The sequence below is a fragment of the Ciconia boyciana genome, chromosome 15, assembly GCF_034638445.1.
Source record: "Ciconia boyciana chromosome 15, ASM3463844v1, whole genome shotgun sequence".
NCBI classification, from domain to species: domain Eukaryota; kingdom Metazoa; phylum Chordata; class Aves; order Ciconiiformes; family Ciconiidae; genus Ciconia; species Ciconia boyciana.
In genome coordinates, this window is record NC_132948.1 from 2,131,067 (window position 1) to 2,146,612 (window position 15,546).

At 52.1% G+C, this 15,546-nt stretch overlaps 1 protein-coding gene across 2 annotated transcripts in view; it reads left to right on the top strand.

The window, feature by feature from the left end:
* The first annotated feature begins 243 nt into the window (after window positions 1-243).
* NOS1 (nitric oxide synthase 1) overlaps window positions 244-15,546 on the top strand; it is a 39,238-nt gene continuing 23,935 nt past the window's right edge. Inside the window, exons 1-2 of one of the 2 annotated variants that reach the window (XM_072879860.1) lie at window positions 244-991; window positions 10,582-10,714. In XM_072879860.1, the coding sequence (XP_072735961.1) occupies window positions 267-991; window positions 10,582-10,714 (858 nt within the window). In that variant the 5' untranslated portion in view covers window positions 244-266. The remainder of the gene's footprint in view (window positions 992-10,581; window positions 10,715-15,546) is intronic. The other variant, XM_072879861.1, reaches the window with a different exon arrangement.

Genomic DNA, 15,546 nt, shown 5'->3' on the forward strand with positions numbered 1-15,546 from the left:
CCTGCCCTGCCCCTAGCCTTGCTTTCCACTGGTGATACACCCTGCTTTCCCCAGGACATTGCTTTGGGAGAGAGGCGGCAGCGAGTATGCTGCAGAAAGCCAGCCTGCAGCCAAAGCCCAGAGGAGTTTTGCAGTGAGGCCGGTTGCTTAAAAGCCCGAGTTGCCCCTTCCCCGCCCCGGTGTGGATAAGCATCTCGGGCAGTGAATTTCTCTGCGCTCAGTGGGTGTCGAGGTCCTGATCTGCAGGCTCGAAGAGGGGGGCTGCCATGGAAGAGAATGTGTTCAGCGTGCAGCAGATACAGCCCAACGTCATCTCGGTGAGGCTCTTCAAGCGCAAGGTGGGCGGTCTCGGCTTCCTGGTGAAGGAGCGCGTCAGCAAGCCACCCGTCATCATCTCAGACCTGATCCGGGGAGGGGCTGCGGAGCAGAGTGGCCTCATCCAGGCTGGGGACATCATTTTAGCCGTCAATGGCAGGCCCCTGGTGGACGTGAGCTATGAGACCGCACTGGAGATACTGAGAAGCATCGCCTCCGAGACCTACGTGGTCCTCATCCTGCGGGGCCCCGAGGGCTTCACCACTCACCTGGAGACCACTTTTGCAGGCGACGGGACACCGAAAACCATCCGTGTCACCAGACCCCTCTGCCCGACTCCGAAGGCGGTTGACTTGTCCAACCCAAGCCCGCACGGCAAAGAGCAGCCGCTGCCAGCAGCCGACCGCACCATGGGCTCCCTGTGGACAAGAGAGATCAGGCAGGAGGTGGAGCCGATGGTCCACGTTAACGGCGTCGTTACTAGCAGCAAAGGGCAGGACGCTGGGAAGGGGAAGGAGGGTGCTTGTGGTCACCCTTGCCTCAACGGTGGCGTGGAAGATGAACTGCTCAAAGAAATCGAGCCTGTCCTGGATCTCCTGAAGAGCAGCAGTAAGGACAGCGATGGAGATGCACCCTCCAAGGTAGAGACAAGAGATATAGAAGTCCAGGTGGACTGGTAGGTCCCTAAATACATTTTTTACATTGGGTGAAATGTGTTGGTTTTGGCTACCCAACGCAGCTGGTTTAGGTGTCGCTGGGCACCTCTCCAGAAACGGCTGCTGTCTGACACAGCAGGACGGAGATGGAGAGGAAAGGATGCCAAAAAAGGGGGAAGTGGTTGTTGAGGGGAAGATAAAAGGAATGAAAAATTGGGAGTAGATGGTGGAAGAAAGGGAGAACGATGTAAGCGTGGGAAATCGGGGAAACAGCAGGAGCAATGTCTCGTGGAAAGCTGCGCTATGGGATGTGGTGGATTGTGGGCTAGGCTAGGATTTGTTTCTGTTCTGTGTTCTCAATCTCACTTGTTTTAAGTTTTAAACAAAATCCCATGCCTCAGTTTCCCCACCTGCCAAATCAGATTTATGGTATTGTCTGTCCTTGCTGTTCTGCTTTGGAGCTCTCCCCTTGAAATCTGCTATTGATTAACTGCCGGAGAGGGAGAAGGAAGGTCAGACCAGCAGAGTACAATGCTTCCCAGGAGAAATGAGTTTCAAAACCTTCTGTGTTTTTGGCAGTCAGGCTCTGGCTTTGGGGAGGGGACAGGGGAGCCCCAGGCCACCTCCAGCTGAAGCCAAGGGGACCTTTGTGCAAGGGCAGTGGGACCTGCCTTGAGTGCTCCTGTCTTCTGGGAAGGGGGGAAATATTTCCCATCAAGAGCCCAGAAATGGCCATCCCTTGTTGAAATGTAACAGCGGAGCTGCCTGTTCATCCCCTCTGCTCCTTCTAGATCAAGCTGATGATTTCAATATGCCTATACATGTATAACAAGGGTGGGGACATATGGATGCTTGCCCCATGGCCTCTTGAGGAGCGTGAAGTCCCATCATGCGGGTGGAACTGCTTCATTTCTGATATCTGCTTCTGCAAGGGGCTGTGTGTGTGGTGTTGCCCTCCTGATCTTCCTTGGTGTTTCCCTGAGATGTAGACCATCGCTCCGGAGCCGGAGCAGCTCCCTGTGGCCCTTCATGCTTTGCAAAACGGTGTTGGTAGCTTTTTTTTTTTTTTTTTAGCAATGATAGGTTGCCTTTTCCTGTTGCCTTTCCCCAGGTCCCTGAACACATTTTAGCAGTGTCAAGTGCCACAGCAGGTTGTGGCTGCCCTCAGTTATCGACTGGCTGTAGAAGCCAGGAGGCTTTTTTGGGACGGTTCGCTGAAGCTGGTGATCTCAGTTCAGTGACAGAAGGATTTGTAACTTCCAAGTTCCCTTGCTGCACCTGCTTCCTTAGGGAGGGGAGAAAAACGTATTTAATTTTTTTTATCAGAAACAACGAGAGATGAAAGGCAGAGCTGTTGGCTGCGGAGGAGCGGGATCCCTGCAGTGGTTTCCCCGCCTGGCTGGGTGGCAGAGCCCAGGCTGAGCTCCTGATCACTCCCATCACAAACCAACACCCACACTGTGTGTTTTCCATTTTTTTTTTTTATTTTTGGTTGTTTTCATGCTGTCATTTCTGCTCTCTCCCAAATTGTGCATTTTTGCGCGGAGGACACAGTTACTCAAAGCCCATTAGGGTGGTCACACTGAGTCAGAGGGAAAAAAATCAGCTCAGCTCGGCGCCGGCGGCGGGTGGCAGATGTCTGGGGAAGAGCGGTGGGACAGGGCACGCTTGGGGACATCCTTCCCTGCCGTCCCCTCCCACCATGCACATCCCCAGGTCTCGGCACACTGCTTTTTTGTTTGGCTGCTTTCAGAAACTGTCGGGTTTGGTCTCTGCTGTGCCACAGGAGGCAATTTAACCCCCTGAGCCTGGCACTCTCCCTGGAAGGCTGAGGGCCACCTGCCTGGACTGTGTGTCCTTTAATCCAGCACCAACCCATCCCTGGGGGAACCTGGTTTAAGCAACCAAAGAATTCAGACCTTGAAGGGGTTGTACTTTACAGGTCCAACGAAATGTGCAGGGGTGCTTAAAAATCCCTTCTGTCCCTCTGTTTTTGCTAAGACTGCTGCGATGGAGCTGGGGGTCATGACCTGGTGAAGCCCCCGGAGGGCACAATCCCAAGCGTTAATACAAGGTACAGCCTCACCCTTCAAACCGTGTCCCCCGGTGTCCCCATCCTGTCCCACCAGCTGCAGGTTCTCCAAGGAAATTCTGCTCTGGCTGGGGGAAAGGATGAAAAATGTGATTTTTCTCTGGGGAGTCTCTTCTACTCATAAAGAGCTTAAACCGAAACACTTTGAATTCTCTTGAACTGAAGGACCTCAAACCAGCAAGAATATTAGTGAAGTGGGTACTTCACCAAAACTCCACTCACTTTATTTTTCAATATCCTTTAAAAAAAAAATTCTATGTAAACTATGTACCTTGGGACTGAAAATCCACTTTTCGGTCAAAATTAGTCTTCAATCTCCTGCTTGATGAAAAGCTGCAGCCTCGCTCTTGCGATAGGACTCTGTATGAGTGAGAAGACCGGGGCTCGAGCAGGGAAGTGGGAAAAGAGATATACTGCAGGGAAAACTTGTCAAGAGCTGCTCTGGAGGCTAAAGGGCATTTCTCAGCCGTCTCGCCTCCCACTCCGGCGACATGCTGGAGATGATTCATCTCTTCTGCTTGGTCTCAGACAGAGCTGGGGCATTGTGAAGGTCTTCTACAGTGAGAGTTTGCTTGGTCCATAAGAGAAGTGCAGAAAGGTCAGGGAGCGATGGGGAGCGGATAACGATGGAGACTGTGTTGGTCGATGCCAAAGAAATGCGCCCAAAAATAAGCAAGCTTGATCAGATTGATGCAGCTCTAATGCTGTAGGCTGTGACTTCTCCCGGCTTGGGGGGGAGCAAGCAAAGCTGGCGTTAGTCAAAACAGGACTAGAGCTCTAGCTAGACACCAGGAGGGTGCAAAACCTCGCTCAAGGTTAAGCTTGACACCTACAGCTTGGACCACTTGACCATCGATCCAGCTGGACATGCTGGTCTCGGGACCAACCCTGTTCTGTCTCTGTCTTTGCTTGGTGCTGACCTTCACAGCCTGCAGCACTTTGTCAAAGCCGGTCCGGCTTGCAGAGCTGTGACAGCTTTCCCAGGGTGGAAAGGAATGGTACAAGTCTGAGGTTATTCACAAGGAGGCAAACACTTCTTGTTCAAGGTGGGCTTTGCCAAAAGCGATTCAAATTACACCTGATGCTTTGGGCTTCCAGCCCATGTCTCTAATGTTACTTGCAAGGAAACCTGGAAACTATTAAGTATGCATCGGGAAAAAATATCAGCTCATCTCCATCCCTTGCACCCATGGTCTGCACTCCCTGGGGGAGTTGCTCCTGCAATGACCTGGCTTTTGCTCCCTGCTGATTTCCTGCTGCAAGGTGCCCTGGGTCCACGGTGCGTGCCCATGGGATGGGCTGCGGCCACGGCTGAATGTCTGCTGCTTGGCTCAAGCCATCTGCGATGAAGTCGATCATAAAACAGAGCATGGAAGTGGGGTGCAAGGTATGATGAGAGCTGGCATTTCTGCCATGAGGCTCACCGTGGGCTAGAAAACAAAAATAGAGTTTGATTCAATCTCTGCCAGCTAACCTAGGCCTGTTTTTCCCTCTGAGCTCTAGGGAGATTGTCATGTCCCATCTTCCCTCCGTTGTCGTCGTCCCCCCCGTCCCCCCCTGCTGAGTTGCCAGTATTTATTTTTCTTCTCAGGTCTATTCCATAACATGAACAGCATGATGGAAACATGGCAGTTTCGGTCCAAAAAGCAGCATCAGCAGCCCTGAGAGGGAGCAGTGTGCTGAGAGCAGGAATTCTGTTTATGAAGGGTTTCAAGGTTTCAGGCTCCATCCTGCATTGGAACAAACCCCGTAATTTTGCAGTTCTCGAAGAGAAAATTCTCTTCCTCCCACCTCCTTCGCCGCCGCCAAAATCTCTTTGTGTTGCTCAAAACATTTCATTTGCATTTCTGATGTCTTCATTATCCTGTACTTGGACATGAAACTTTAAAACCTCTGAAATGAAAAGGTTCCCTGAAACTATCATGTTATTGCCATTCTGCAAAATGGTGAAGTAGGAAGCTTTGGCAGTGAATAACCCTCTCCTTCTCCCTCGGCGGATTCTTCTTCCTCGTCACTCTGACGACATCAGTCTAAGCCAGAGAGGCATTCTGTGCCTGCAAACAGCATATTCCACCTGAATATACCCCCGTGGAGCCCTCCTGGACCAGTCTCCAAAGCACCCTTCACCTGCTCAGCCCCCTGTGCTGGTGCTGCTTCTTGCATCCCACGGGACAGCCGTTCTCCTTGTACGTGGTCCCAGCAGACAAACCTATGGCCAATGTGCGAGCCTGCGCTCTCCCAGCAGACCTGAACTGCGTTTGGCATCCAAATGAGATGCTGAGGCTCGAATCCTCCGGGTGCTGTTTGGGCATGGCTGGGAAGGGATGAGCGTGACGGTTGCAGGTTGCATCTGATGCTGGCTGAATCTCGAACAATGCCGGTGGGACTTTGGGATCGCTTGGATCTGTTCCCAAGTCTTTATCTGTCAATGCCTACTCAACGGCATTTACCAACCTCGTATTTCATAGGCCTCTCTCCGAAGCCGCTCTGTGCAGCTTGCTCGGCTCATTAGTCCCTAATCCCAGCACTGGGCACAGCCCAGAGACGCTCTGACCTTCTGAGGGTGCAAGACCTTCTTCAAGCCATGCCGCACGCTTGCCGGTGAGGCTTTTGTCCTCTTCCTTCAGCACCGTTCAAGCTTCTCTTTCTCATTTAGGAAGTGGCTTCTTGCTTTGATGGTTCTGCAATCACCTGCTCCAGGCACGCTGGCCCCGCTGCCTCTCCGGGGAGCGCATCTCACCTTTTGGAGTTATTCCTTCTGCTTCCCGCATTCCCACTTCCTTCCTGGGCTCTGCTCCATCCTCTGCCCCCTGCAAATTCCAGACCCTGCCCGATCCCTTCTCCTGCCTCTCCCTCAAACACGTGCTGTTGTGCCAGACCTTGCCTTAACCCTCGAAGTGAGGAGTCTGCAGCCAGCACGTTTTCCAACGTTGCGGACTCTGAGCTGCCCCAGGAGCATGATAGCAAGGAAATATTAACTTCTGAGGGTGCAATGCCCTCTGGAGTATGGTTTTCCATGGGGCAAAAGAAAGGTGAGGCAAGAGCCGTTTACCCCCGCCTCTAGCGCTGGAAGGAGGAGCAATGTGCAGCGGAGCCTTGCAGCCTTCCCCAAGGACACACCAGGAGAGGGGAAGAAAGTAAAAAGAAAGTACTTCTCTCCCACAGCTCAGAGCAAGCGAGGTGTGCACATGTGAGCTTCCTATGTAGGTCCCAAGTGCCAGCGTAGGGTTTTCAGCTGCCGGGACAAGGGCCTGGAAGGATTCCATCCCCTGTGGTCACAGCACGGGGCACGGCTATCGGCATCACGTCCCGAGAGCCATCATCAGGAGCGTGGACATCCATGTCCCTGTCAGTTCATCCAAATTGGCCCCTGGGGATTGCAGCACCTAGTGGTACCTCTCTGCCTGGGAAATCAGAGAGATCCTTCTGCCAAGCAAATTCAAAGGAGTGAAGTGACAAACTTTCTTTTTGCTCTTTTTTTTTCTTTCTTTTTGGAAAAGCTTTGGAGAAATTTCTCAAAGGGCTGTCTCAGCAACTTCCCTTCTGCTTCATCACTCTGAGCACTGCAACATCATCATATTAGTCAAAAGAAAACAGTGGTGCCTCTCATTTCTCCAAACAGCCAGATGCTCTTTCCGAGGTGAGGCAGCATCCCAGGCTCTGCCTGTGCACCAGTGGGGGAGGGCAGGATTCCTCTTTCTTTTTTTAAGTAACAAATTTTGCTTTCAGAACAAAAGATGACCTCAAGTGGGGTCCCTTCCCCAAAACCTGCTCTGGATCCAAAAGATTTTGTTAATGCTGAAATAGTATTTAATGGATCTGGCAGTGGGACCCTGGATCTCTGGATCCTCTGGCCTTTGGGAGAGTTCAGCCAAACAAGCCCCTCCAAGGACAGATCTTCAGCATTGCTTCCAGTTCTTCAAAGACACTAAAGCGATGATTTTAAAAAGCCTGTTCAACACCCCAAAGTGCCCAGGTTGGGTCTGACGGTGAGTGAGGAGGATTTCTCCACAGGCTGCCAGGAGCCCAGGGCAAGCCCCCCTTTCCCCTGCGTAGCTGTAGGCAGGGCTGCTCCCATGGCAGCTCCCTGGGGTGTCCAACCTGGCTGCCTTGAAACACCCCTGGGGGGAACCGTGCCCTCCCCGTCGCCCACCGGGAACCCGTGAGAATGGCCCTTTGGGCTCTCCCGTCAATAAAGTGCTTTTGGAAACATCATCTGGAGGCTGAGCTCGGGCACGGTGTTTTGGCCATCCTGCCAGTCTCCTTGAGCGTGTGAGTGGCATCCTTGTATGAATGTGGCAGGTCACCCCGCGTCCCTGCTGGTGGCTGGGGAAGCCAAGTCAAGAGAGGAAAATAACTGACCCAAAAGACCCTGTTCCTGTCAGCTTGCAAACAAGGCAGTTAGAAGAAACGGGCAGGAAATATTTGTAAAATGAAGCAATTGATTTTTTAATTTTTTTTCCCCCATCTGGGGTGAGGCTGTGGCTGCTCTGAATGGGCTTTTCTCTCCCTGTCTCTCTCCAAAAGACAGAGCCGGATACTTCTGGGCAGCCTCATCCGGGAGAGGTCTGCACTAGCTCAGCGCAGAGGCACGCACCCGCAGCCCTGCGAGGGACGGACCTCCTCACCCGACACCAAGCAAACTGCAGCACAACACTGGCATGGAGGCGAGAGATACAGCCATGAGTGTAGACTAATGGCTTTGTTGCAGCTACGCTTGACTGTGCTTTTATAGCAGAGACTAAGGGTGAGGGCAGCACCTCGCTGCCTTGTTCACACAGCCGTAAGTCCGTCAAGAATAGCAATACGCAACCCGTTTCCGCCCAGTTGCAAACATGCAATGGGATGTGTGGAGCATTTGCTCCTAAGCATCCAACTCTTAACGCCCACGTGGACTTCACTGTTCCTCAGGACGGTGCATCGCGCTGTCGGGTGATGCTTGAGGCCAGTGAATGGGAGAAGCACCCCGCTCCAGCAACACTTGTAATACACAAAGTAGCTACAGCAATGACTTAATTCAAGCATCTGGTCTTTTTCCGTGCCGTTGGCACAGGTACCAGCATTTATGGCTTTGCTGGTGTGCAGACAATGAGATTACATGTGCAGCCTCCCAGCCGAGACCTCCGGCTGCTGCTGCCGACTGATGGATTCCTCTCCGAGGTTCCCTCGTGCCGGCAGACGCCCATTTAGAAGGGCTTGCAAACACCTTCCTGGAAACAGCAGATTGTGCCAGGCGCCTGCAGGCGTATGGTCAGTGTTATTTTGGAGGCGCCTGTGGGATACCTGGCACGCTGGGGTCTGTCTGCCCAAGCCTCTCCTGTCTGCATAGAGGCAAACTCTGTGCCCCTGGAGAGGCACCGTGGTCCCCTAGGAGGCAGGTTCCTTCTGCGAAGTCCCAGGCATCAGTAAAGCCAAGGGATTTCTTCCATCACCTTATGGATTTAGTGCTTGTGTCTTGATTTTGGGCCAGTTATGGGGAGCAGCACGTTGGGGCTCATCAGCTACAAGAGGTGGCTCGTGTACGCCCATCATTTCATGTGCTCAGGGGCTCTGTGCTGACCCGCCTCCGCTCTCCCTGATGTGATGGGGCTCAGGGCAGGAGGGCAGGGATGTGCAGCCGTGGAAATGAGTATGCTCCGGGAGGTTATCAAACCGGGGAATTAAATAACCAGTTATTAAACCAGGGGAAGAGCCAGATTTGCTGAATTTTCATCGTGCTAATTCTGTCTTGCTGCTGGGAATTTTCTAGATGGAGGTAGGCTGGATGTGTCAAGAGACCCTGAGCTTCCCCTTCGGGTGGGCTGATAGAGGGCAGAGTGGGTACTGTATGGTTCACGGTTGTCCCTAGCCCTGGGACCTGTGTGGCTGCCGAGCGCTCCCGAAAGCACCACCACCGTGTAGCAGAGAGCCGGGACCTGTTGTCTTTGGCTGCGGCTGTGCGGTGCGGAGGGTGGGGTTTCTTGTGTTTTATCTGATTGAAACCCTTTCACACACTCGTAGGAGCCAAGCCACAAAAGAACAGCTTTCTTTTCCTGGGGGGGCATAGAAAACCCAGTAAAACCTGCCCCTGTGGCACCTGTACCTCCTCGCTTGCACCAAGCTGGCCGCTTTCACCCTAAGGCAGCCAATGTTTGGAAGGTGTCCAGGAACCTAGTGTAATATTTTGGCAGCTGAACATCGCTCTGTAAAGGCAGAAAAATTACAGAAAACTTAGAGCACAGGGAGATCGTCTTTAAGTGAAGTATTTTACTTGAGCTGTACCTAAAGATATGAGCTGGGGGGCAAGGAGGGTTGTGAAACTGAATTTATTTGTACGTACGTGTCTTCCTGAGATGGTGTCAAGAGTACCGTGTTGGTGTGACTTATGTCCTGAGTGCGAGTGTCCTACTTTGGTCGGTGCCCAAAGCCTGCCGTCATTAATGGGAAGGCTCATTACTGACTTTAGTGGGCATCTGGAAGACTCTTAAGAACTGACAGCAGGAGCAAAACAATTGCCAGAGCACATTACCTCGATGGTCTGTTGAGCAAGGGAGAAGGCAGCGTGGCTGCGAGCCACAGAGCTGTGCCTGTCCTGGCCCATGGCCCCGTGCGGACCAACCCAGGGAGCTCCTTCCCACGCGTGGCCTCACCAGGGCGGTCGGTGCCTTCGGTGCGGATGCCGCAGCCTGCCTTCTCTGAATGTCACGTCTCTAAACCCCATTTGTTTTTCTCCTTTGTGAGGGCTCATATGGCAGTGGTTTTCCATCACCTGCTTGGATGGCATTTAGCAGCCTCACCAACATCCCGCGGTACGTTCCCCAGGCAAACCGTGCACGGTAGACTGTGTGCACCGTGAGCTACCCAAGTCCCACTGCGCAGGCCAGGGCAGACAGCTCTGGGGACATCCTCAGTCCCCCAGCCTTACCAACATCCCCAGCCCCGTGGAGGCAATCCATCAGTTTGCTTGAGTAAAACTGCTTGCACTTGCCGGCATTTGCAGCATTTGTAAAGGTCAGGAAGAGGAGAGAGAGCTGTCTCTCCCTCCCGGGAGCCACCTATTTTTCTTGGGGTTTTTTCCTCTCTTCCACTCATAAACACCAAGCTGCTCTGCAAACCCAGGTGGTTTTGCTATGAGGTTTTGCTATGAGGTTTTGCAGCTGGAATTGCGTGCAGCTCTCCTTCCCCCAGCTCTGTGCTTGCTTTCACAGGGCTCCAGCTTGGGTTTTGGGGTGCAGAGGGTCTGGCTTCTAACCCTGCTAGAGCCCGTGTTGGGGCAGAGGTTTCCTGTTGTTTTGCAGGCACTGCGCTTGCCTACGTGGTGAAATTTCTATTGTGTTTGGGTTGCCCTCACCACGGTGATTCATTGCCTTGGCCAAGGCAGAGCATTTCCTCCCCTTCTGCAGGGCAAGGCGCGAGTTTTCGTTCCTGTGGGAAGCAGCTGGAGCAGGTCCTGAAGCCATCACTCCGGGACCTGGCCTTGTGGTCCCAGCACCCAGCCGCCCTCCTGCCCGCTGACCCAAATGGTTTTTAACCCTTCAGTTTCAGGGAAGGGGAAAACAAGCTGCAGAAAGCCTTACCAGCTCGGATGGAGAACAACCATGTCTTCGGTGACCTGTGGGGGAAGAGCAACGTGCCCGTGGTGCTGAACAACCCCTACTCTGAAGCAGAGCAGGTAAGAGCCCATGGCTTGTGCTGCTTTGGGTGGGAAGGGGGTTTGGGAGTACATGACCCATCCTGGTGGACTCTCACACCACAGAGAACATGCAAGGACTACATGCACTACCCTGAAGACCTCTGATCCCAAGAGCTGGAGCTGATGGGGCGTAGAGCCCATTTGGTCCAGAAGCCAAATTCCCCGTGGTTTGGACAGGGTATAGGTCACTGGAGAACGATGCTCTTCATCCAAGGGGCCAGAGTGGGGTGGGAACGCAGCCAGGGACCAGGGCCCTGAAACCTCCCTTGGGACTGTTGTCCCTTTTTGTGGCAAAAGCCGAGTTGCATCGTTAAAGTCATTTTGATTCATATGACGGTAATTCAATAGAGCACTTCAGATAATATGTTGTACGGTGCCTTTTCATCTCCTCACACTTCACGGACATAAATTCTCAGGCTTCCTTGCCAAAAGTGGATTAACTCCATGTTTGTAGCAAAGCCAGAGACGTAAGGCAGATCATGCCAGGTCAGAAAGATCACCTCGGGGAAAACATGATGTGCATGAGCACTGCCAAGCCTGTTCAGGCAAGCATGTCTCCCTGATGGGATTAACCAGCAGCAGGGCAGGACACAGGGGACCAGGCTGGGGACAATTTGGTCTCCTTGCCCCACCATTCTCAGAGTGACACAGTAAGGACTGTTTTCCAAGGGAAAGGACAAAAGTGATTTAGTGGTCACATGAAGACTTCCGAGAAAATCAGTATTTCCTCAGCTCAGGAATGTCCTCAGCAGATACCTCTGCCTGATGCCTCTTCCCAGCTCCAATGAGCTGCAATGCAACGCTCCTTGCACATGCAGACCGCTCCGTGCCACATGCAGACCACCCCAGGGTGGGTGCCACTCATGGTGTGGTTGACACCCAGATGTTGAGCCTGACCTCGATACCCAGCAGTGCCCAGCAGCACCTCCCAGGCCATGGCTCTGCCAGTGGATGTTTTCCCATTTCACGGGCATTTTGCAAGATGCAAAGCCAGAAGCAGGGGGTGAGGTCACATGAGATGACACGGTCCCTTCATGCCCATGGAGGTGACGTGGTCTTGGCCGCAGTGGTTTAACTCTGCCCACGCCCTCATTCCTCCTGTGCCAGCAGCACTGCTCTTTCTCCTGGGACTCCTGAGCAGAACGATGTTCACATGCACTTTTGCAGCACGCACAGTGTGGGAGGCTCGCGGGACGTGCGAGACCCACTGTGCGGGTGCTGATGCACATGCAGGACGGCTGACATACTCCTGACCATGCCAGACTTGCTGCAAGGTTTTAGCCAACCTGGCTGGGTACTTAGATGCAGTTGGGAGGGATTTCTGTCCTCCCCTCGCCTGGCTGCAGCTCAGGATTGCAGCCAGCTCTCCCGGCAGCACAGACAACCTTATGGTGGGTATCATCCTACATCAGCACACACAAATGGGTGCATCCAAGAGCTGCAACACACTTTGTTCAGCTGCTGGAGAGACGTCCCTGGGCAGCCCCATGTCCCACCATGCAGTTAATGCACTGTGGCAGGTATCACGAGCCTGTCTCGCCCAAGGACACGTCACCGCTCTGTTCCCTTTGCCCCAGCTCTGGAAAGACAATTTCTGCCTCCTTTGCTAAGCTCCTTGCATGTATGTGTCTGTTACTATAAGCACTTTATAACCTTCTGTGTTCAGAGCTTAATTTCTCTCCGTGTTAGGGCTGCCAAAACCCCCAGTCTTAAGCTGCTATTAAACTCTTTAATATTTTTTTTCACTAGATGTGCAGCTTTCTTTTCATCCTTTTTATCCCCAAATCGGTATGCCTGCTCTTCTGGAGGCAGTTTGGTTTTTCCCCCACGCTCCCTGCAGCCGTTCCCCCGGGCTGCATGCGGTCAAGGCAACTGAACTTCTTGCAAGCTGCGATAAATACTGTTAACACAGGGGCAAGTCAAGCCAAGTGTGAGCTGTTTATACACATTGCTCTTTAAAGCAGGATTTGGTGGATTCACTTGCCAGGTGGGGAATGCTCACTGAGGCTCATAATAAGGTGCTGAAAGACCCGTTGGGCATCGATCCCTATCCTTTTTTTTTTTTTTGCAAAATCACGCAGTGTGTTTTGCTTGTTTCCCAGGAGCCCAATCCCCCTGGCCCTAAACCTGACCGATGGAAAGATACTGTGACTGCACCAGCCCAGGTCCTGCGTGAGTTGTATTTCAGTCCGTACAGATTGATTTGTTAGGAGCTCCAGGGTAACCGCGGGGGTGTGTGTGTCCATGTAGCTAGCAGGCGAGGGGAGTCATATCAGCTCCACGCTTGTAAAGATGATTTACAGCTTTATAAAAGTGAAAAACACGCTTTCAGCTAGCAGGGTTAATGCAGTCTGGAAGGAAATGTCAGCATGCCAATATATCTATGACCTGGGCTAATGCTGTGGACCTTGTCCTCCCGTAGTCAATGCATTTCAGCAGGGCAATATATGCCATCATCGCAGGGACTCCTGAAGCCCAGGTGGGACGCGGGAGGAAGGCTGAGGACCTGCAAAGCCCACTCGGGTCTGCAAAAAGGGAGATGCTTCCTGCTGTTCTGGCCCCAAGAAGCGTCCAGGGCTGGGTGCATTTCTCCCTTGCATCTGTAAGAGCTGCAGACAGCTCGCAAGCTGCACGCTGACGATAAGTGCCAACACGCTCCCTTGTAAAGATGTTTGCATAATGCATGTGCGCCCCGACTGCTACGTTAGTCTCTCCGTTTGTCCCACTCTTGAGTCACTAATATCACAGCTGCCTAATTAAAACATGAAAGGATCTCACACAACTTCCCTGACAGAACCAGGGGTAATATTTGGTTTCAGCTTTGCGATGCAGGGAAGGCATACGCATACACACACACACACACACACACACAGCTCTTTCCCAGTCTCTTCTGGGTGTTGCTCTCTCCACAGCTGCTCTGCGATGTGGTTGCCAGACCTGGCACCTCTGCTTCTTGTAGGTGGTGTTGCCTCGGCTGCTCCAGCCCGGCTGGCATCCCAGGGATTCAGCATGCCTCTGCACCGTGGCCCTCCTTCAGCAAAGATTCAAACTTTGCCAGTTCCCACAGGGAAAAGCCAAAAAGGAAAGTGAGCATCTCTGAGAGAGGTTTAAGGTAGAACATCTGTAGGCAGATGTTAAGCAGCTGATGTCCACCAGCTTGGACCATGAGCTTGCTCGCTCCAAGGATGTGATCATTGCTACATCTGCATTCATAACACGCTCTTGGGCCAAACCTGCTCTAGCAAGATGTTGTTCAGCAGCACACCTCCTAAGCTGCACTGAAGCCCTGTCAGCAAATCAAAACTAACTCAGGATAAAAAAGCGGTGCTGGATACAACCAACACTTTCTGCTTGGTCCTTCTAATTTCTCTCTGGCAGGTGGAGGTACAGGAGAGGATTGGTTTTGTTTGCATTTTTGAGCAGCAGTTTTCAGCTATGTCTTACCAATCTCATAGAGCTGCTCTGAGCAATCACGCTCAGAAGGAAGGTGGCAGATTATCCCCTTTGGTCCTAAGGGTGGCCCAGGTTGGTTCAGAGAGCGCAGGATGCTGTTAGTGGCTCAGGAACGGTTTAATTCTCTTGAAAGAGTAAAACAAGCAGAAAAAAAATGATGAGGAACTGCCACTGCCATAATTCAGGTCAGATTCCCCAAAACTGAAAAAAATGAACTTAAAAATAGTACTTTTCCAGGACTATATTTAGGAGGGTCTTTTTATTTACTACTGGTTTTGAGCTCTATATGAAGTCTTATATTTTTTTTCTGCAGCATGGAAAGGGGAAGCTGAGATCCACTGTGTGGTCATCTGGCTTCAGGGGCTAGGACTTCAAAATGCTCCTTGGGAAGATCACAGGATTTGTGACATGAGGCATGTCACAGAGACCCGTGACAGCATAGCCTGAGGGTGTGCAGAGAGCGGCTTTTGGAAACTGTGAGGACCAAAGAGGGTCCTACCAAGGGGTCAGGCTGTAAAGCTCTCCCTTCCCCTCCATCCTTTGTCTCTTGCTCCCAGCATATGCTTTCAGTCCATGGTATTACACTGTGAACCTCAGGTTGCTTGATAGCAAAATTCCAATTTTCCAGGAAAAAAAGTGTGGAGCATATGGTAAAAACAAAGACTGGGTAAAAAATATGGCCAACATTGCCACCAGGGCAATGCAGTGGTGTCTGCTCAGCCCAGGTATCAGCCTTGCAATCAATCAGGCGTCGATCTCTCTCTGCTTCAGAAAAGCAGAGCAATGCTCTGTTTGGCAAAGCAAGAACAAGTTACACCTGGAGCCTCATCTGCTTTTGCCATCCTTGTGGCCCCTGTTGCTTTCCCTCCTGGGTTTGCTCATCAGCAAAAGTGCTTGTTCTGAAACAAGAGCTTCTTCCACCGTGCGTTGGCTCTTCTTCTGTTGGTTCTTCAGGCTGTAATGCTGGATTTATACTATTGCTGCTAGTCCATGAGCTGCAACTGTGACATGAGCCCAGAACCACCAAAAAGGAGGGTGAGACTCTGCGCAGCTCTGCTGAAGGCAGTGCCATCTTTAAAAAGCCTTGCAGATGGATTAGAAAGGGACACAAGCTACAGGAGTCATTTAGGAAGCCTACATCAAAACTCGGCCCAAGCCCAGATCTACTTTGCAGGGAGGCAAGCCTTTAAGCGGTGCCAAATATAAGCAGGTTTTGACAGGACGGTCTGGTGTGGGATCAGGTCTCCCCTTGAAACCTGCAGCAACACCGTTGCAGATGCAGTGACTGAATTACACCCTACTATAAGATCTGATTCCTAGAAGAAACGTCTCTGCTTTCCAGGGCCACCGCAGATCTC